The following is a 23,335-nucleotide window of genomic DNA, read 5'->3' on the forward strand; positions in this document are numbered from 1 at the left end:
TTCCTAAACCTTCTCACCATTTGAATCATTCTTAGAATTGCTGACGTCACCGGTGGAAAATTCCACCGGTGATTTTGGCACCAAACAGATGGGAAACGTCCTTCAAATTGACCCAACCAGCCGTCACTTAGCGGGAAAAATTTAAAGGACCTTGAGAAAGTCTAACATTTGACTTGATTTGCGTTAATTGTTAATTTCAGTTGACAGTGTCCCCAATTAGTGCTCCAGCGCTAGAACGACTAGACTCTTGAATAAAGTACCTTTCCTTTTATGCATTCCCTTGCCAGCCTCGATTTGCTCTGCTATTTGCGGGTAGAGGATGACACTAATTTGTTTTTCAATCTTAATTGATCAGTTTAGTTGATGATAATAGGCCTTATTCACGATAGCCGCCATGTTGGTTTTCAAATTGTCATGCAAATTAGCCATCTGTTATGCTGGGGGGCAAACATTGGAAAAAAGGCAACTAGCGGAAAATCGGCTCGTCGAAATATGAATTAACATTGCCAAAAGTACATTTTAGAATTCAGAATTAAGTACCTTTTATAATAATTTTATATCTTTTGATTGCCTTTGACATTTTGACTTTCTACTTCGTTATCTGCTAATTTTTCACTAAAAAAACATCGAAGTAACTTGTGTAATCATTCTATTTTACTACTTAGGTGATAAACATTCAATGAACGTGAAACTAATCATCTGTGTGGCTAGGATGTTCGTTACAACCTCTCGAACTTGTGTTGTTTGCCCCCTCAGATGTGAGTAGCTAATTTGCATGATAATACCAAATCCAACATGGCGGCCATCGTGAATAAGGTCTATTGCCTATGTAATTGTAATTATAATAATAAAGGTATATAAAGAAATGTCGCGTCTCCGTCGTTGGAAACTATTGGTTTTAAAAAACCGTGGTTTATAAACACTCTATAGCTCGTGTTTAAATCAAGAATAAAGACTGGAACGTGTAACCGTGACCCGCCGACCAGTTGGCTGAGCATCGGAGCAACACTCAGGGTCTTTAAATATCTGAAGAGAAAGGACTGCCTTTGTAATTACATCCACAAATGGTTAGACGTTCAAGTCTTTCAGTTTCTGATAAGGTCTATAAACCGCAGGCCCCGTCTAACAACCCTTGTTCTTAAACTCATAAACTCTGTGGGACGTTAAAGATCCCACACACTATACAGAAAGAGCATACGTGTGCGGCGGGCTTTAGTGAACTGAGTATCCATTGTTTCAGTGCAAATACCCCCCATCCCCCAAAATGAACTGTATTATGGGATTGATGAAAAAAGGGAATAAGATTGTACATATAAGAGACAGGAGCCCATAAGTAAGAGGTTAGTCCAAACAGAGCCGCTCTGCGGATTTGATGAAAACGATTTCGTAGATGATTGTTAACACTTCACCCGTTTTAAATATTCTAAATAGGTCATTTTAATCTCTAAACTGATTTATGTCGTGAAATACTTTTGTTGTCGCAAAAATAGAAGCAGGCGGGGAGCATGTCTTTGGTTAGTCCGTAGTGGCAAAGCACTCGACGCCTACACCAAACATCTTGTAGCTCTTCGCATTAATGACCTTGGTCCTCCATTGTGCTCCGCGAAATGTTTTCTCCAGTCATTCCCCAAAAGTCTCAAAAACCAACATTTTCACTCTGAATTTAATTTTAGCGAAGCTCCGCGCGCCCGCAGAGCACCATGGTTAAGAAAATAAGGATCGAGGTTTTTCGGCATTTCCCGCGAACCGCGAACGTCAGGAAGACACGTGCGTTGGCGTCAGGTTTGCAGTTTGAGGTTTACGTTTGAACGGCTAGACCACGTTCTAGAGGTAAGTGATTTACCGCAAGGTTTTTTGCACCATAAAACATCACAATCCCAAGTTTGAAAGAACTACTTTTAAAACTATTTTGCTTATTAACTATCGAATTCTTTTTCGTAGAAACTTAATTTTGAAGACAATTTCTCAGCTAAAACAGAAGTGATCGAACGAATGAAAATAAACATAGCAGCCGGCTATTTAACCCGGGCGAATCTTCAGTCCCAAATATGGGCAGACGGCTAAAGTGAAAACGCTAACCGCAAACCGTCTTCTGCACAATTTTTGGTGGGGAACGCGAAGAAAATCTGAAAGTCTTAATCTTTACTTGGGGGAGTAAGGTGTCTTCTATCTTTCTTGGAAGAGTATAGACCTCTTTCATAATAGTCGCCGAATGAAATATTTTGAATTAACGTTTTGTTGGCGTTGCCTTCATGAAACTTCCCAGTCGTTCGCGCAAGTCAACAAGCCGTTTTTCTCGTTTGCTAAGTTGACTAACGCGGGCGACTCGTCTGACTTTGGAGGGAATATTAGGGACCTTCGGATCGCAGGACGAGGACGACTACCAGTGCGAGTTTTCCATACTGAGCATGCGCATAAGGTTTGGAGGCCGACATTTTTCGAAGTGCGCATGCTCAGAAGGGAAAACTTGTTCTCGTACTCCTCCTTGTGCTTCGATCTAAAGGTCCCTAACAGCGGTCGAAAATGGCCCGTACGCCAGGTGCTATATTTCGGACCAGGAGTTGCCTTTTTTCAGAATACTTCTCATTGATTCGTAATTCATCATCATTTCTTTTGGGATGCGAACAATCTCATGATCACTCCACAAGCAAACAGCGTCCACATGAATCGGACTGCGTCCAGTGTTCGAACAATTGATCGCAGATATTTGATTGCTCGGTAAGTTCTCCCTGATGGCCGCTCCGGCCAAGGATTGTCCTACAAGAGAGGAGAGGTAAGACCAACACCCAATTACAAAAGTGAAGCCAGAAAAACATTCACATGGAATAAAGAGAACAAATAAATAAAATAAAAAGGTTTAACTTCGGCAAAAATCTTGTTCAAAAGTGTATGAACGAACCTTAGCTAATCCATATTGACTTAACCAGTTGATCAAGGAAGGTTCATTAACAGCGAGGATTGGTAAATACTCTCTCACACTTTCGCGCCACCACCAATTCTTTACCAGTCTAAGGAGACAATGGACAAAAATAGTAAAACATCAACAGCAAGTGCGTCTGCCCTCGAATGTAGTCTGTGAACTGAAGGCTTGTTGTCGAGTGGCATATCAATTTTCAGGCCAAGTGGTCCTGCCTGTACTACACTTTGTAAGCTTCCAACTTGTTCTCTCCTATCAGTTGGGGTTTTTCAGCACGTTTTGTTTGAATTGAAATATTTTTATCCCAGCTTAGCGATGCAAATCGTATTCGAGTATAGCCACTGCGAAATTGTGCCATAAAAATGATACACATTTGCCCTAAAAGTGAGTAGAAGCGTTTGAAAAATCAATCATAAATATTAGAGTAAAAATAAGAGTGTCTAACGCTGGTCCTCGAGGTACTCCTGCACCAATACGATGTTCATAGGTTGTATACGGAGCTCCCTGAGTCAGCTGTAAATAGCGTTTCAATTTTTCCACTTTGCAAAATATCCCGCGCAGCCGCAGAAATGAAATAAATACATCAGTGTATATTAATGGCGTTTGAGCACCATACTGAAAACTGAGACCACGTGTTTTTTCCAGTTCTGAACTGGAAAAAAACAAGAACCAACGATTCAAGCAAGTTGTTTCTGACTTCTGTAGGTCTTTTAATCAACGGAAATAACTTCAATAGGCCATTTCCGAGTTCACGTCTGCCTCCTCTTCAAAGCGAGTCTAAGTGCTAAGTTTTTGCGATGGTAATTAGTTCTACTTTACATATGAAAGCAAACTAATTATCATAAGAAAAACTTCGCACTTAGACTCGCTTTGAAGAGGAGGCAGACATGAACTCGGAAATGGTCTATTTAACGAGTTGTGCTGTAAAGGGTGTACAAGACTATATAGAGGTAGTCAAGGGTTTCTGTGGGTATTCAAGGGTATATAGGGGTATGCAAGGGGATAAAGGGGTATACAGAGGTACAGGATTATATGAGTACAGGGGTATATAGGAGTGTGAAACGGAAACGACCAAAGATGATTTCTTTACATTACTGGATGCGTAATAACTAACAATTATTCCATGAGCGCGCGTTGGATATGAGATGGTAAATAGCCAACGAGGCGCGTGGTGCCGAGTTGGCTACAACCAGTCTCATATCCAACAAACGCGAATGGAATAATGGTTTTATTACATTTTCATTCAATTCTGAACACTTGGACACTTGGAAATTAAAGCCAAATTTTACTGGATTATTCTATTTAATTTTACAACCGACCGCAATCAGTTTCCATATTAGGTCATACGGTATAGTAATTATCATTATTTACCCTCGGATTTTTAGAGTAGCTAGTAGCTAATATCTCCTAGCATTGAACAGAAGAACTTTAAGAATCCCAACTGGCCGGAAGCAAACCAGTTAGCTATTTACAATTGTGGCTGAGAAGTTGAACTAGGGACTACCAGGAGCAATTTCAACGAGTGGTCAGAACGTGTCTTGAACCCGGGATCTCCGAATCTCAAGGCAAGCGCACTAACCACTGGGCCACACTGCCCCCTTTATATGAGCTGACAACCGAGATTGACTGAACCAATCAGAAAGCTAGAAAACGCATTATCTGAGATGAACGAGTAATTTCTATTCAACTTTTCACATATCGCACTTTTTCAAGCCTTTTTTCTCTCCCCTGAACGTTCATGTTTCCGTTCTTTGCAAATACGTTGCACTGGTTTAATTTTCTCTCTGCATTTTTGATATCCAGAGGTGCGAGGTTGCGCATACTAACCTGTTGTTGTGAAGCACATCAGAAAGCGAGGAAATATTACTGGGAAACTCCGTGTAGTGGTACTTGTAAAGTTGGGCTCTGATGTAAATCGGGGGTTTGCGGGGAAAAGGATTTTGAGCCAAAAGATCTAGAACTTCTTGTTTTCCTTGAAGCAGCCTAAAGACCATATGTACAAACCAAGGATTGTATTCATAACTTCCCAGCGCAGCAAACCATATTTGCCAATCAAGGCGTGGCTGATGGGGCGCTGGAAAAGAAATGAACAAAAAAAAAAGTAAGAAGAATGTGGCAACGGCTTACGACAAAACACATCACCGACTTTTGACTTAACTGAGTTAAACTCTAAAAGGCCTATTTAAGAAGATTCATTCCATTAATTCTTGGTAGTGGTTGGTTGGTTGACTCTGGGCAGAGAATAAGGATAATATGCCTGCAGAGAGATCTTCACCCAAATATATTGACAAAGTAGTCTTTGCATCCTTGTTTTTGTCTTAGTAGCAAATACCTTTCCTCTAAAATTAAGTCTTCCTGGGAGGAGCCCTTGAATATCATTTATCTATTTTGCAATCTCAGTAGCAACGAAGTAGTTACCAGGAGGGACTCCTTTTTGAGTCGTTTGTAAGGAAAGGAAAAGAAAGAAACTTTATTTAAGTGTCTAGTCTTCTGGCACTAGAGCACTAACTGGGTACACTGTAAACTGAAATCAACAAATAAACACAAGTTAAATAAAATGTTGGTTTTTGAGGAGAGGGGAAAACCGGAGTACCCGGAGAGAAACCTCTCGGTGCAGAGTGGAGAACTACCAAACGCAACCCACATAAGACGCCGAGTCGGCGAATCGAACCCGGGCCACATTGGTGGGTGGCGAGTGCTCTCACCACGGCGCCAGCCCTGTGAAGCCTAATCTTAATCCTAATTATATATTCCAGTTCACCATACAACTTACGATCTTACAAAAAGTTGTAGAAGACGAACAAGAAATGGACTCGCAACATGATTTCGTAACACCAATCCCATCCACTGACACGACATTCATCATTACGTTTATGGTGTTGTTTCTTTTCGGCGTTAAACTGACCAAAGTTGACGTTTGACCCATATCATAATTCTCGTAAAGAACCTTACCAACTACTGGAGGAGGTCTCGATAAATTCCCAGGTTTATAGTGAAAGTGATATTCCTAAACAAAAAGACAAATTCGTGTCAAATGAAACTGAGACACATTTCAACAATAATTTTTAACGTTTCTGACTTAAGGAGGTCGGAAGTATAAAGAAACTAAATAAACAAATGTGTACTGCTGCGGGAAGCTAAGGTGTTTTTCTATTTTCCGGTGCTGTTTTCAAAGCATTCACTCTTTTCATATTTAAGCAAAAGAGGACGTTTTCCGTGTTTCCATAGCCTCATCTAATCACGAGGGGGAGTTGAGAGAATTCGATCAGTTACGCAAACCCGAGACGCAGTCGAGGGTTTGCATAACTGTTGAAAATTCTCCAAACTTCCCCGAGTGTTTAGATGAAGCTACGGAAACAAGGAAAAAAGTCCTCTATTGCTTTTATAAAATATTTCTCACAGATAATTCGACAAATGAAGGAAACAAATGCAGGAAAACTCTTGATTTAAACAGATTTTCTTGGTACACGCTCTTATTTTCCACCAGCCAATCAAAACGCGCGTCTGACAACATATAACCAGCCGTGTTTCCATACTCTCATCTAAACACAGCTATTGACCAATGAGAGTGCGCGTACTATCCTTATTATTTTATAAAAACTAGTAGTAATCTCGGATTATTGAAGTGCGTTCGAAAGTCGCTTCGGAAGCCAAGGAGAAGGGTGGGGAAAGAAACAATGTTATCGGACCGAAGTTTGAGAATATGAGCTTGTACTTCTTGAGATGGTTTCAATAAGCGCCTAGTACTATGCATGCCAGAGCTACATCAAAAGAGTAAAGGACGCGATTTTAACCTGTTTGCTTAAATCTTCAGTCCTCAATTTTCGTGCTCAATCTACGAAAATTAAGACGCATTGTCCTTCGAAAATTTGAACGGCACGGTGTGACCCTACATTCTCGTGCGGCAGACGTGGTCAAAAGCAAAGATGCAAAAAGCCAAAAGCCCACGTTGCAACGATTGAACGATACCACGATACCACGATACCCAGTGAATGCAAATCCGGTCAATTTTTTTCAACCGTCCAATATTTTATTTATATTTAGAAAACCTTACCTTCCAGGGTCCGTCGAGATCATTGCTGCCTTCAATAACCACTTCCGGTCTGCCACCAACACCTGTCATGCTACGGAAAAAATAATCATAAGAGTTCAAACGTATTAATAATTCATGAGGATGATAGCCAATAGTTACGCAATATTCAGTTCACATTGATCACTTGATTTTACCCACTAGATCCATGGCAACGATTTTTTACCGCAACACTGATGGAAACGTTCGCATAAAGTCGGTGATAAGGTGATTCACAATTCAACATCGAAGAGTGTATTATAACACGTGGAATGCTTAACCCTTTGGCTACTAGAGATTTGGCCGAAAAACACGTTTTGAAGCTAGTTGAGGGGTTTTTTGGTCACTGTCGTGCTGTTTAAGAGCTAAATCTCCCTACAAACCCGTTTCCAGGTTGTACACTCCGCGGTCTTTTCAGCCAGGTGCAAAATAAGCGCTTGCAAAGTTCGGGCATACGCTTTCTCTCCTTCCCTCTCTTTTCGCTTTCTTTGCCTCATTTTTTTTCAACTTGCTTGGCATTTGGTAAGCTTTATTTTGGTGGGAAGAGTTTCTGAGAAACCTTTCATCATCTTAGAATTAGGTGCTCAGAAAGGTAGGTGGGTAATGGAGCAAGCTTTTCATGGAGATTTTCAGGTCAGTCTTACATGGTTTTTTTGGCCGTTTCTCCAGTTTCCTTGACTGAATTGTGCTCATTCTGGTATAGTTTGAAAGATCTGTTCTCCCTGCACAAGTTAGTGGACAAAGCTGAAGTGATGACGTCACAAGCAGTAGATGGGACCGTGGATAAAGTTGGACGTATTTTGCCAGATAGTAATCAAAGGGTTAAATAAGCCATTTAACAAGTTGGAGGTCGCAGAACAAAAACACAAGCTCTCATCCTTTAAAGAATTTACAATTATGTTGCTGATCAACATGTTGTATCTAAAACTCATAAAATCAGACTGTTGGGCTACTGTTGGGAGAATCTTTGGATTCTATTCCCCTTTGCCAAAGAAATCTTCCTACGCCTCCTCCTTCCCCGCTGTTTTCTTGCAGCAACTGTGTAAGTCTCTCTTACCTTCTAAATAAACCATACGAATTGACAAGTTCAAATGAATCAGTCTTCTGTCGCCATCTGTGAATGACTGGCCATAGATCAGCCTTGGCTTTGTGGCTGATGTCTGTGTAAGGCACCTGAAACATGTCACAAAAAGTAACAAACCACGAGTTAGTATGCCTTGCTCGTGCAACAAACTGTGTAATTAAAAACATTTCAACTGAAATGACTAAATACTTCTTAATAAAGTTGTGATTTGAAACTTTGAACTAGCTGACTTTAAACTTTGAACTACCAGCTGAGATCCTTTACCACAGTGACTAGGTTTACAGGATTCTTTGAGTACAATATTTTTGCCTTATTAGAATATGCCCATCATTTTCTTCTTATCAGCAAAGAACTCAGCCCTGGGCCTGGTTGTTCGAAAGCCGATTAACTTAAGGTCATAGTCCAGTTTCAAGTTCTTTATGACCGCTGAATAAAAACACTGAGGACTCATTTTTACAGGGTTAGCCTCCATCTGGAGCGAATATATTTACAAATTCCAGCGAGAACATGACTTGTTCACAACTCTGTCTATTGTTTAGTTTCAAATTTCAGGCACCTTCCTCCCGATATTTGTGAATATACTCACTTGAGATGGAGGCTAACCCTGTAAAAATGCGTCCTCGGAGTATTTATTCAGCAGTCATAAAGAACTTGAAACTGGACTATTCCTTAGTATTGCATTGCGCATCCCTACTGCACACGATTTTCGCGTCATTAGCGCACACATGAGCACGTGCGTGTACAAAACGTAAGAGATTTCCCTCAAGCTAAGTCGGATAGCGAAATGTATGCTCCTTTTCTCTCAAACGAGCACGGTGACCGCCAATTTTTTTTTTCAGGTATTTGCTAAGAACAGTCTTATAAAGAACATATTTGAAGAAGAAAAAAGTTTGATAGTACTGGGTGTATTTTGGCCAAGGCGAGGACTTCAAGTTAACCACGAAACTGTCCCAAAAAGTGCACTATTCCCACAACCAGGCAATCAAAACGGCGTAAATGAAGCAATACTGCTTATGTGAATAAAAGAAGCTTTATTTTCAAAATAAAATTTTGTGTCTTTGAAGTAACCAAGACTTAATTCTGTATGAAGATGATTCGAATTTTTAACGGACAACCAGTAAAAATACCCTATTTTAAGAACCTGCTGACGCGTAAACAAGCTCGGTGACCCCATTTTTTATTGCATTTTTTTAATGTACATATCATGAATGTTAATTACCGGTATGCCAAGTTTCCAAAAAAGTTTGATAGTAGAACAATTTTAAGGGAATTACCTTAATCCAGGATTAGCGTAAACTTTGCCTTCATTTTTTCAACTTTTTGGTAAAAATTTCTTTTGCTTATTTTTGTTTTTCAAGATTGACTTCCTGTGATGTAAACCTTCGCTGAATATCAGCGTTGAACATCATTTGGGAGTAGAGAAATAAACTCCTTGGTAAATTTTTAATCAGGGATTAGCGTTAATCGGCTGTTGAACAAGCGGGCCCTGGATGTAGGAACTAATCAGGTTTCCCCGAAAATTTGAGCTTGACGTACCACTGCATACTTCGGTAAAACTCACACCAAATCTTCATAAAGCTCATTTTCAAATCAATACTATTAATTTTTACAGTCCTGTGATGATTTATTTCTTTCCCTTCTCAGAATATGAAAAGAATTTTACTCTGTTTGACGGCAGACGATGTTACTCGTAAATGGAGGATGCTTTAGGGTGAATGGGTTATTAGGCCCACTCAAACACTATGTGAACTCCCTTTAATATAGAAATCTGCTGAACGAAAAGGAAATGTAAGCTAGGGTGGTAAATAGGCTATTTCCGAGTTCAAGTCTGCCTCCGCTTCAAAGCGAGTCCAAGAGCAAAGTTTTTCTTATGGTAATTAGTTTTCATTCATATTTAAAGTAGCACTAATTACCATCACAAAAACTTTACACTTAGAATCGCTTTGAAGAGGAGACAGACATGAACTCGGAAATGGCCTCTTAACTTATACAAACTTTAAATTATTAGATGTATTTATTTTTTTCAGAAATGATTATGTGCATGTAATTATTATTGTTGTCTTTTCAAAATCTCTGTCCTTACCAGGCTGATGGCAAACATTCCCAATGCTGCAAAACTAAAAATTGCCCATTGCAGTAAGGACCACAGCTTTTTGAATACTTTCCCTTTTTCTACCAAACACCTATAAAAGACACATACATAATAATAAAGCTTACCGTACGTAGCTTCATTTACCATATAAAAAACATTAGTAGGCTGGAATGATAACTTAAAAGTGTCATAAACTTGCGTGTGATGTTGTCAGTCTTGATAGTAGTCAGAAATATTTTAAAAACTAACAATCTTGTTGTCGAATGTTAATGGTTTTCTTCATAATCCCAATTCATGTTTGGGGTAATCCCCTACTGTATCTGCTCTCATGTGTGCTTGCATGATCTCAGAAGAATATTTCATCTTCTTTCCAATCCATATGGATTAACTGCACCGGTACACACAGTTTGTAATTTGGCTCTTAACATGCAATGATGACATTCAAAGCTCTGAGCAAGGTGGCTATTAAAGCTGTTACTATTCTCAGCATGATGTTTTTTTGTTTTGTTTCTTTTTTCGTTTTTGTCATCATTTGGAATGTACAGGTATATATATATGAATGTATATACTGATTATGAAATAATGATTATTATTTGCAGTTGTGCCATGATTTTTCATTTGGCACCAAGACAACTAAGCTGAATATTGAATAAGCATGGAAACACAAACAAACAAACTTTAAAGATTAGTGATTTTCTTCTTCTTCTTCTTACAACAATGCTACCTTTGAATGACCATGCCACAAGTGTTGTATTATTTTTTGGACTGATACAACACTTACCCTACCAACGATGCAATGATTTCAACACCTAACGAAGCTGTACCAATCCATATTGTGACCGGAACAGCTTGATCCACTGCGTCAAAAAAGGCAGCCTTTGAGAAAGCTAGTAAAAATCAAATATTTTAGGTTTTGACAAACTCAAACATTTAAATCATCACATGTATATAAAATAGTACCTTCAAAATAAACAGTGTTGTGCAAAAAACAAGTGCTTGGTCAAGATGGCTGGATATTGGCCAAGTTATTTTTTTGCGTGTTTATGACCCGAGACGAAGTGTTGGCCCATAAAAACGCAAAAAAAAAAGAACGAGGCCAATATCCAGCCATCTCGACCGAAGAAGCTTGGTCAATAAAGGATTTATTATATGACTTAAAACACCAAAAAATGAACTTTGATCTTGCGGGACCAAATGAGAAATCCCGAACGGGCAGTATCGCTCCACCTTGCCTGCTTGGGTAGCCAATCACAGCGCGCGATTTGGTTCATCTTGCCCGCTCAAAGAGCTAGTCATATAATAAAAAGGCATGTAGTAGCTTTTATTTCAATGATGACATTAAAATCCTTTTGTATAGACCAAGTCAGCTAACTTAATCTTTTACCCAATTCAAATCTCCCAAGATCAAGATTCTTTGCGTACTGTCTTTGCATTATAATGTAGCATTCACATTTAAATGATATGGAAATACTTGAAACAAAGGGTTTGAATTTGGTACAACACTTAGTAAGCCAATTTGGTCTATTGCTGGTTTACCTTAAATGTATACTCAGTTATAAGAACCAGTGCCCCAAGTTTTTCTTTGTTTCTGGCCCATTTATTGATGATTGTCACAAAGAAGCGCTTAAAGTTAACGACCAACTGGTCGAATTTTGGTTGTGCGCCTAAAAAATCATGTGTGGTCACACCACCGCGCCTTAAAAGCCAAAATACAGTGTGACTTCTCTAGTGCTTACTCACCTGATCATACTAACATACTCTGATTGATAAATATAAATTTAGCATAGATATAACACAACCAAGCACCAAATAATAAAGTTGTGAAATATCCTGATTCTTTTATTTGTTTTCGTTGTGTTCAATACTGCCGGAATAGGCCAATATTGCAACACGAAGCCTGGGTCGCTTTTTTTGGAGCGTTAATTAAGTATTCTTTTGGAGTAGGTGCTCCAAGTATTTGAAGCCGTGCGCCTAAAATTTTAAACTCTGCATTTAAAATTTCGGCAGTGCGCCTAAAATTTTACACCTGGTCGCACAAGTGCTCCCAAAGCCGAAAATAAACTTTGAGCCCTGCAAAGAGACCCATTAGCTCAAAGTTTTTGCTTTGAATTAGGAAGGGAAAAAGAAGCAATCCCCCTGCATGATTCCGACTTGCTAAAACACTCAAAAATAATTAATGATACATGCCAGCTACGCAGGCCATTTTACTGAATAACTTACTGATCTTAGACTTCAAAATTTGTTCTGAAGATATCTCCAATGCAAATAGCTCGACCATCCAATAAATCAAAACTGATAATGTTCCATATGTGAATATTTTGCTTGACACTTTTATTATAGCACTTTCTTGTGTTGGTATGACTTTACGACTTCCTAAAGAAAATCACAAAAGGGATCAAACAAATAGTGGGATGAAAACACCATAGGCATAACATTTTCCAAAGGATGGCTAGCACTGCCAAATATAACGACTGATACAATGTACCCATGTCATTATTTTATTCCATGCACGCAAGTAGTTCACGGCAAAAAAAGTGCAAACTGTGGGGAGTGTAACACAAAAATTTGGTTTTATTGAACAAGCTACAAAAGGTAAATTTGATATAGAGTGGTTTTCAATTGAGCAGCTTAAAACAAATACCAATTAGAAAGTAATTACTTCAACCAATCACAGCAGGTACACACAGTGCTCTGTCATTTGAAAACTGCTCCAAACACTGTGAGGAAGATTTATGAGGTGATGTTTCGAGCATTAGCCTTTGTTATTCAATCTGACAAAGGGCTGATGCTCTAAATGCCAGTTTGCAAATCTTTCTTATGGTTGTTATTTTATCTTTATCAACTTGTTAGACAAAACCAGATTTCCAAAGCTTGATGTATAGCTAAGTCTGCATCCTCTATAAAAAGTTGTTGTTAAGATATTAGGGAGCTTAAGCACCAGACACTTTTGAGATGTGGATGACAAACGGGAGGGAAAATTTCACATGCTAGGAACAACTACAGTGACTCCTAGATTTTTAAACTAATCATCTGTAATGAAGAAAAGATACTTAGCAATATTAATGTGGCATTGTCAAGACAAGCTAACAAGGAAAACAGCTCACTTTCAGTTGCAGTCTGTGCCTCAAAATGTTGCATGCTTAAGCTCCCTAATAACTTATTACAACCGGCACACCTACAAGTGATTGAATCAAGAGGGAGAGCTGACCATCAATTCAAGCAAGTCATACTGTACAATATGGCACACGATATTGACCAATCACAGCAAACATACTGTATGACAAATTTTATAACTGAACTCTTTTTTGACTTTCTGTGGACAGAGCAATAGTAATAATAATAATAATAATAATAATAACAATAACAATGACAACAACAACAACAACAATAATAATAATAATAATAATAAATTAAATTCATAAATAAATAATAATTAAATAATAATTTAATAATAATAATTAAATTCATAATAATAATAAATTATATTCATTATTATAATTATCAATAATTACTAATCGTAGTCATCAAATTGGGCGTTTCTGGTATACATTCTTATCAGTAGCTTCAGTGGGTTCATTAATTGGCCATTTCATTTTGCAACATTTACCCAATAGTTTAAATCGAGTGTTGCAAAACCAAACCCAAAGTAATTACTTTGTACAATCAAAAAGGACGAGACAATCCAGTGAACCAATCAAAACTCGAAGTAACTTACAAGTAGCTGACACAAAGCACGGGAAAATGTGCGCGCGCGAGCTACCATTGGTTTTGGTTTCACTTTTTGATTGGTTGAAAAACTGGCATGAGAACTTTGAACCAATCACCGAATGAAGTAATGCAAAACCAAAGCAATTTGCTCATTACTTTTGACACTTGATTTGAAAATCGCTTTACTCAACAATAATAATAAATATTATTATAGCAGTGCAAACACATGCATGCTAAACGATAGCTAAAGCACAGTAGGGCGCTGTTGCGTAACCCAACGGGAAATAAGAAAATTAAAAGAAAAACTTATACATTAAGAAAGAATTAGAAACTAATACATTAAAATGTCTTCTAAGTAGACCTTGAAGGAAAAAAAAAATTCAAATCTCCTTCTCTGAGATATCACATTAAAATACTTAAAAAATGTTCTACTAGACAAAAAAGTCTTGAAGTGGCGGGCAATGTGTAAACTTGAAGTTAACACCGACTTCTGCATCTTTATCAATGAAGTGTGTTCTTTGTGTTCAACAAACATTAAACTATTTTACCTCTTTTTGAACCAGTACAATTAAAATTGTACCAGTTCAATATATTCTGTACCAGTTCAAAAACAAATTGTACCAAAGTGCAAATTGAACTACAACATATCCTCCCAGTACATCTAGAATGATGTTGTGCTGGTCTATGCTGTATCCTTTGAATTATTATTATCATCATCATCATCATCATCATCATCATCATCACCATCATCATTATTATTACTATTAATCATTATTGGGTGAAATGGCCAATGCTTCCAAGCAACTGATATGATTACTTGTAGTGTTAAGACAGAATGTAACTAATGTGAAAAAACAAACAAAGAGTTTAGCAATACATGTAACCTCTCACCTAACCAGGACGGCAGAACTGTTGTAAGATGCTCATCATCAAGGATTGATAACAATAATGCAATGGCCAAAAGATTAAAGAAGTTGTAGTTACCAGTTAGAATTATCAACACTTGAAAAAATATCTGGTGAAAACAACAGTACAAAATGCTTTTACCCCATGAAAAAATATTTATTTTTTGGGTACTTATGATCCTTAATTGTAATAATTCCATGTCGTAATAAGGTCTACAGCTGTAGCAACAATAATTATTTGCTAAATGTAATTACTTGGGCTTTCCAGGGAAAATGACCAAGGATGAATTTCGTTTTTTTTTGCATTCTGTCACAAATCACGCTTAAGCTCGTAAAGCCGGTCATGCGTGAAGTTAACCAAGGTGCATATTAAGTGGTATGGTTGGGCAATGGCTGATGCATTTTTTTAGTGCAAATCCAAAGTTTAAGGCCCTGTTTATATGCCTAATCCAGAACTGGTAAGAGGGTCACCCTCCCAGCCGAGTTAACTTTAGGGAGCGTTTATGTGGGAAAAGAACTGACCCTATTGCCCAAGTCAAGAGCTGCCTGTCTCAGTTTCGATCGTCAGGAGACTGAAAAGACAGCACTTTGGGTGAGCCGAAGTGTTTACATGGAAAAAAGTTGGCCCAGCTCAGAGGGTGACCCTACCATCGAAAAAGGGTGACCTGGCTAGTCTGGTCGCCCTTCTAGCCGAGCCAACTTTTTTTTCTCGTGTTAATGGTTCGCCGTATTTTATAGGGAAATGTAGGAAAAGTTGGCTCGCCCAGGGTAGCTGGGGTAGGCAAGTGACCCTTCTACTTGGACAAACTTTTCTCCATATAAATGGAGCCTTTAGAAGCCAACCTGCATTAGTGGCATTGAATGAAAATTGCATCACTGAAAGTAAGCACAGATACATGTATGGTGCCTAATATGTTCAAACCACATACAAATGCACACACCAGTCGTGGTGCTAGAGCCACACTAAAATATGTTGAGTGTTTGTACACTGGACAGGTGGGTGTTTGTGTGACTGCACAATCAGTGCTTCCCCAAATAATGACAAGATGATTTTTGTGAACAGTACTATGATATGAAAATAAATTGTGTGCACTGCATGCTGATAAAATACCTGTGAATAAAACGAAAAAATCCTCAAGGATCGAACAGGAACGAAAAACAACCAAGATAATGCTATTAAAATAACATAACTGAAACAAAATGAAGAAACAAAAGAAAGGTTACTACCGATTATTGATTGCAAGTAAAATATACATTGCCAAAGCTGAGGTTTATTAATTTAATCTTACTAAAAAACTTACGTTAAAACTATGCTTAGTCGCTGGAACCATTTGGGAAGCTGGTGAGCATACCAAGCCAGTGGTGTTGGAATACACTGGACAAAAAAACAAAAAAATAAGAAATTGAAAAAAAAATTAGTTGTAGCAATGAAGAAAGTTTTTTTTTCATTATTGTACAAGTGCTACACGGACAAGGCCCAGGGCTCGAGACTAACGGTAGCCAACCCACTGGCTAGTGAAATTCCAGATTTTGAGCTTTCACTAGCCATTGTTGAGGGTAAAATTGTGAAGCAGTGGAATTCTGGATGAAAACAAACATGAAAATTACTTAGGAGGAAAGAGGCAGAAGGAGAGAATAGAAACTAATAACAAACAGAAACTGTAAACTGAAGCCAAATTCACGGAATTAACTGCCTCAAAAAATGGTACATGTAATTGGGTGTTACAAAAACTAAGATTCTCGAAAACAAATGGGACTTTCAGTATGAAAACTACTTTACATTAAGACTAGGGTCTCAGTTTGTGAATTTGGCAGCTTCTGCAGGTATCACAGCAGAAATTATGTAAAACAAAAGAAACAAAAGACAGACAACAAAACAGCTCCAAATAAAGACTAATCCCAAGTGACCCAAAACACAATGCTTTTCAGTACCTGAAGTACCGGTAATTCCATGCCCCTCACATAACGGCCAAGGGTCCAAATAATTACTGCTGGTTTTGATAACTTTGTGCGTCTTGCCCAGCAGATAAAAAGCGAAATTTTGAGGTAAGAATTGTCAAACTTGTTTGCTTTCGGTGGGGAGATCCATATTGTACATTAAAAATGTTTGAGTGCACTTTAAGCCATTGTGGGCTTGTCAAGGACTTTATCTTTTTAGTATACGTACCTGTGATTCGTAGTGCCAATCAAGAGCGGTTAATCCCCACCACGTAGGGCATCGACTGGACAGCTTAACAATTCCAGAGCAGAACATCAGTCTAAAGGCAAGCCATTTCACTAACCAAAGGGTGATGTTATCATGGTGCCTGTCAAAAACCAAAAAGGTCAAAATATGGCATGGCATAGTGAGCTATGTAGTCTTGCAAAAAAGCGATATGTTATTCTTGGGCATCAGGGTCCATATTGGAAAAAAACTGTCCCCAAGTTCTTGAGCAGGGCCCAAGGCCACAGGCAAAGGAAGGGTAGGAGACAGAGTATTTTTTCATGACTTTCAAAAACTCAAGTCATCCAGTTCAATTCTGCATAAACTGATCAGGCAATTTCCTGGTGAAATTTTCCTACCACAAAAATACAAGGGAAATACATTTAGAAGAGCTCAAAGCACAAAGCACAAAAAAAATGTATAACCCAATGTAAAGAAGCCATTGGTAGGCATGCAGCCACTGGTCAAACAAAATGATTCTGTCTGGCTTTGTTGCTTAAAGAATGAAAAATATTGTTCTGCTCGTGGAACCAAGCAGATTGCAGGATTTTCAATATTCCACCTTCCCACACTCGTTAGCAGCTAAGGCAGTTGAGCCCTCTCGTGTGAAAAAGCATGTAATTGTGGAGCATTCGTTGCAGTTGTTTCCCCTTCCTGCCCCTTTTTCCCCACTCTTTTTTATAACCTCCTGTGCTGTGAGGGGGCTCATGACTGGGTTGCCAGGATTTCCTAGCCATGGGAGAAGTCTCCACCTAGGAGCTGGCTGCCAATAAGGAAAGCTTCTGTATGTCTCAGACACCCAAACTCTACTAAGCAATGGAGAAAGGTACATTTAAGAGACCTGACCCCAGCTGTTCAAAGGCCAGATCTGGTAGATAAGTCATTATCCGTTTTTTTTTTTCAATCTCTGCAAATCTTGTAACTGTGAAAATGCACTCTAAGCACATCTAGTTAAAGGTGTGCAAGCAATCTTGGCCAATGTTTATTGTGAAGTATATTTTATGCTCTGGATAACGTTATCAGCTGGCCTTTGAACTTGGACCAACTCTAAATGAAGATTTTTGTTTGTTGCTGTACCCACCTGTTTTCATTACTTGATTTAAACAGCTTCAGAGGAGACACAAGGATTGTTAAGAATCCTGTTTCCATGAGAAGAATATCCCTGAATAAGAAGGAAAATTAATTTTAAAGAATAGTTCTTACCATTTTCTTCACAAGGAACCATCACTGCAATCAATGGAACAACTTGAACAGTTTTGAATTTAACGATGAAATGATATATGAATGGATCATATATTGAACTGTGGATACGAAATCAAGTGAAACTATGATCCTCACAGTTATGAAAAGTTGCATTCATAAAGTTCTGCGAGGATCATAGCTTCACTTCATATCCACAGTTCGATATATGATCGATCCAATTCATATATCATTTCATCGTTGATTCATTCCTCACGGGAACATTAGAACCCATAAATGACCCGCTCCCAACATCAGTGAGCTTCCTAGCTCAGTTGGTTAGAGCGTCGCATTGGTATTGCGAGGTTACGGGTTCAAACCCTGTTGAAGTCCTGAATTTTTCAGGCTTCTCTACGCAATTCCAAAAATCGCGTTCATAACTGCAAGGATTATAGCTTCCCTTCAGTTTTGAATTTGGAAGCCTGAAAAAAAAAAAAAAAAAGCTGGCTTGAACAGGACTCAAACTCATTACAGTGGGATAATATGCTGCATATGGTGCTGGCACCGAGCATCTGTTATCAGTTATCAGAGCCTAATCAAATTTTATCCTTTATCTTTAGCTTAGCAAAATGCATTCCCGGTAGGAATGGGAAAAGAAAGACACAGATTTCTCTTTTGGACCAGGGCAATGACTGCCTAATATGGAGATTTCAGTGATATTATAATATAGTTAAATGAAATTTAACATAGTTAATGACTAGGAGCTAGTCTGGTCAATAGTGTTTTGCAGGCAGTTGTTAGTGTCTTGGCCGTCTGTTAGCGTTTTGTTGAGCGTTTTGGTGCGTTCTGTAGCGTTTGTTATAGTTACATGGTTTACGACCGGGAGCGTTTTTGCAGGCGTTTGTTAGCGTTTGAGGCGTTCTATAGTGTTTGCAGCAGTCTTAAGGTTGCGCGAGCCCTGGGGCTGACTTTGTCCAGCGGTATTCCTGGTTAGTGCCATGCGTTGTGGTCCCATGTGTTTGCTGCTCTGTTGGCGTGGCGTTGTGAGTCGAATTGGGAGTTTAGTGTTTCTCCGCGTTCCCTCCCTATCCCCTCCTTTTTTTTTTGTATTCTTTTTTTTTTACTTTCTTTCTTTCTTTCTTTATTTATTTATTTATTCATTTTTTGTTTCCACTGAGCTATCTGGCTCAAGTGTGACGGGTGCCTGAGGGGGGCCTGGCGCGGGGGGTCGTGGCTTGGTTGCGGGTTGGGCAGGCCAGTCGGGTGTCCTAGCGCCTTGGGTATGTGACTGCGGTTGCAGCCCCCAGGCTTCTCGGGCACCTACCCTCCGCTGGCGACTTGGGTCAGCAAAATAAATAACAAAATGAAACTATTAATTTTCATAGTTAAATTCATATGCCATTATAGCTTAAAAATTAAACAAGGGCCACTAGTTTATGTAACTATTATAATACTACTGGCTTCATGTTGCCCTCTTTAAATAGAGATATTTATATTAATTACAAAGTAGTATTGTATTATGGCACAGTGACGAGAGAACTGGCCTCCCACATGTTGGCCTGGATCCGATTCCCAGACTCAGTATCATGCGAGGGAGCTGAGTTTGTTGGTTCTCTAGTCTTCTCTGAAAGGTTTTTCTCAACATACATGCATGTACTTCGGTTTCCCTCTCTCTTAAAAAACCAATGTTTGATTTGATTTGAGTTAAATTGATTGATTTTTATGTACAAGTACAGTACAGTATCCCCTGAATTAGAGCACAGCACAGCACAGCACTAGAAGAATTGACACTATTATAATAATAATGTTACAATTACTGTATTTACTTGTGTATAAGTCGAACTCGTGTATAAGTCGACCCCCCATTTTCAAGGTCAAAAATTGGATTTTTCATCATTTCTGGTTAAAAAAATAAAATTCACACCAATAGTTCTAAACTATTTCCTAAAACGTCAGTCTTTTCTTTCCGAGAATGTATTGAAAACACAGTGAATTAAAAAAAGCAGAGGGAGTCCAGGGTGGACTGCTTGGTCAGGTCTTTGTGTATGACTCGTGTATAAGTCGAGGGTGATATTTTTTGGTCGTAAAAGGTCGACCTATATACATGAGTAAATACGGTACCATACAAGTCTCACCACACCAATGACCTTGATATCTTACCATTGAAAGTAAACAAATGTCTGTCCAACCTGAAAATATCATGACAATAGTAATTATGTTAATTTTGTTTTAAACTTTATTTTGCTATATTTCTTAATTTTATGCAATCAATGGCAGTGATAATAATGCTAGCCTAAGTAGCTGGTGGGAGGCAATAACTTACAGCATGAACAATCTCACCAACAAACCCACCAGCTATGTAAGCCACAATAATTCCAACAAAAACTGTTGGAACAAACTGCAAGGTTGCTGCCTAACGGTCGCCCTGTCGCCTGGGGTGCCTTATTTGCGAGTGCGAGTGATCACATTTCTGAACAAGTAGCCCGAATGAGCGTCTTACTTGAGTCATCCTCACTCTCTTGTAAATATGATCCCAGCTGGAATTAATTAATTCTGGTCTCTTGAAAAAATGACTCGGGCCACTAACTTTTAATGTTGGAAGCCCGAAGGGCTCCTGTACAATTTTCTTAGGCAGCAGCCTTGAACTGGATTTGTGAAATTCAAAGTCATTCTCAAAATTTGGATGGTCCTGTTGGTTCCAACAAAATTATCAATCCTACCAAAAACTCAGTTGTCAAGACCAATCCATGCTCCCCAGGGAACAGGGATGATGGCACAGTGGTGAGTGCTCTGGCCTAGGTTCCTCAGCATCACAAGTGAGTTAAGTTTGTTAATTGTTAAGGAGCAAGGATGGCACAGTCAGTTAGTGTGCGGCCTTGGTGCAAGAGGTCCTGAGTTCGATTCCCGGATCTCGCATCTTTGTTTTGACTTCTTTCCTTTCCGTGTAGCTAAGCTAAGCTTTAAAGCTTTAAAGGAAACCTCCACTAAAACAAGGATACAACTTCAAAATATTTAACATAATGTTTACAATCAAAATTGTTCAAACGTTTTCCAATGGAATCCTTTGTATCCGAAATAAATGAATTTCAAAAACGCCTGTTTTGGTTTTCAAATTTCCTGGGCGCAGCCATCTTGAATAATTGTGACGTGTTATGGTTGCTCTTTTGTATTTGCACAAAGAGCTTTTGTTTAACACCAATCGGGCACCAATGCCCCGTCACACTTATTCAAGATGGCGGCGCCCGGGAAATTTCAAAACCAAAACAACCGTTTTTAAAGTTAAATTATTTCGGATACAAACGCTCCCATTGGAAAACGTTCGAACAATTTTGATTGTGAGCATTATGTTAACTATTTTAAAGATACATTCCTGTTTTAGTGGAGGTTCCCTTTAAATACCTGTTAAACGGAGCACTGATGGAGAGGGGGGAGTAAAATGAGCGCACTGTCGACCTCAGGTTTGTCAGTTGAATTACTGTTACGAGTTATCGACGTTAAATATGGTTACTTTACTTTTACTTTTACTTTTTAAATTGGTTCTCTACTCTGCTCCAAAAGGTTTTCCTCTAGGAACTCCGGTTTTCCCCTCTCATTAAAAACCAATGTTTAATTTGATTTCATGTTCCAGTTTAAACGAGTTGTGTAGCTCTTAGGTGGCACATGGTTAAATAAGGTATTTATTTTATTGCTTTTTTCATTAGGTATTATATTTTTCATCTACCGAATCCTGAAGTAGTGCTTAGCATAATCACCTGATATAAAGAATAGTACAGAAACCACAGCATGAAAAATGTAATAGAATCTCTCCAGGATTTGAATGACATAGCCAACAATGACAAAAGCATTCCAAGCAGACACAGGAACTCCATTCCAGTTTCCGTGTCAAGTCCAAGCTTTGGTGTCAGCCATAAAAGTGTTGGCTTTCGCCAAAAGTTGTCCTCTATTGACGAACTCACTAGAAAGAAAATGAAATTTGATTATTTGCAAAAGGGCCTATATGAAAATATTTTTTTTTCTTTGATGATGACAAATTTTCCTAATGCAGAAGATTATATATTAAGTATTTAAACTGGTCACCAATTTTAAAGGGGACATAGTTTTTGTGTGGAGGAAGAGTTTGCCAATCTAAAGACTCCTGAACCACCCCCGTCCCCATAGACGAGTAAAAAAGACAGAGTAAAATCTGTTAAGTATCACTTCCAGGGGTGAATGGGTTAGGTCCATTCCATTTAAAATCCACATTTTAAAATCCACCTCCCTGTTGACACTGTCGGCACTCTTTCATCTTTAAAATATTTCTGAAGGGTATTGGAAAAAATCCCCATTCTTCTGAGCACGGAAATAAAATATCAACTTTTTCTGAAGGGGGGAATGTGTCAGCACTTTGATCTCCTAATTCTTATGGAAATTCACACAATCTCGTCAACAGGAAGGGGGGGGGGGGGAGGGTGTGGATTTTAAATGGGATGGCCCTTAAGTTGAGGTATACATTTTCGAGTGCCATGCGTTTTTTTTTTACCAGTTTAACATTTAACATGTTTTCATAACATTTGACTTGCATTTACTTCCATAATCTGGAACAAAGGACTATATAAATGGCCTGATTAAAAAAAAAATTACAATGCAACAAGTTAATAATAGCTGTAAATAGAATGTTCTGGCGTGTTTAAATACATGTACACTTAAATTCATTGAAATAACAATGCATTGTTTGCCTGCAAACATTCTCATACGATTTAAAAAACTAACACTTTTGACAAGGGATCACTAAATGCAACAGAATATCTCACCTCCAGAAAGGGCAAGCTTCGCTGGAAGAACTCCATTCCGACCATAAAGGCCTATTGTTCAAAAAGCGCGGTACAAATTAGCGATTCATAACTGCACGAGTTTGACCTCGCTAGTGACCCAGAGAAAATAACACAACAGCAGAGCAAACTGAAAGCACTTACCAGGTATTTGGACGTAAAGAGAGGAAAAAGCAAAGAGATAAATAACAGACATGAACCATAAAAATGTATTTCTAAGAAGGATTTGCTTGCCATAACCCGCCATGTTGGATTTTCCCTGAGAGACAGAGAGGACAACTTACACCTATCTTCATGTAAGCTTTACGCAATATCAGCTGATGTGTCTCTCAGTCCTGTGTTAATGTTGGCGCCTGATTTAAAATGAAAG

General features: G+C 38.6%; 1 protein-coding gene across 1 annotated transcript; it reads right to left on the bottom strand.

Annotated features, from left to right (window-relative positions):
- Window positions 1-1,239: 1,239 nt before the first annotated feature.
- LOC138059118 (lipase maturation factor 2-like) lies at window positions 1,240-23,276 on the bottom strand. The gene is made up of 18 exons (XM_068904649.1): window positions 23,110-23,276; window positions 22,948-22,998; window positions 21,910-22,112; window positions 20,318-20,346; window positions 18,060-18,140; window positions 16,943-17,081; window positions 16,077-16,150; window positions 15,887-15,965; window positions 14,762-14,885; window positions 12,383-12,535; window positions 10,944-11,049; window positions 10,154-10,253; window positions 8,044-8,159; window positions 6,972-7,041; window positions 5,870-5,924; window positions 4,745-4,991; window positions 2,900-3,008; window positions 1,240-2,757 (listed from the first exon to the last, which is right to left on the bottom strand). Exons 1-18 carry the CDS (start codon window positions 23,210-23,212, stop codon window positions 2,605-2,607), a joined length of 1,992 nt encoding a protein of 663 aa, XP_068760750.1. The 5' UTR covers window positions 23,213-23,276; the 3' UTR covers window positions 1,240-2,604.
- Window positions 23,277-23,335: the final 59 nt, after the last annotated feature.

The sequence above is a fragment of the Montipora capricornis genome, chromosome 8 (assembly GCF_036669925.1).
Source record: "Montipora capricornis isolate CH-2021 chromosome 8, ASM3666992v2, whole genome shotgun sequence".
Lineage (NCBI taxonomy): Eukaryota > Metazoa > Cnidaria > Anthozoa > Scleractinia > Acroporidae > Montipora > Montipora capricornis.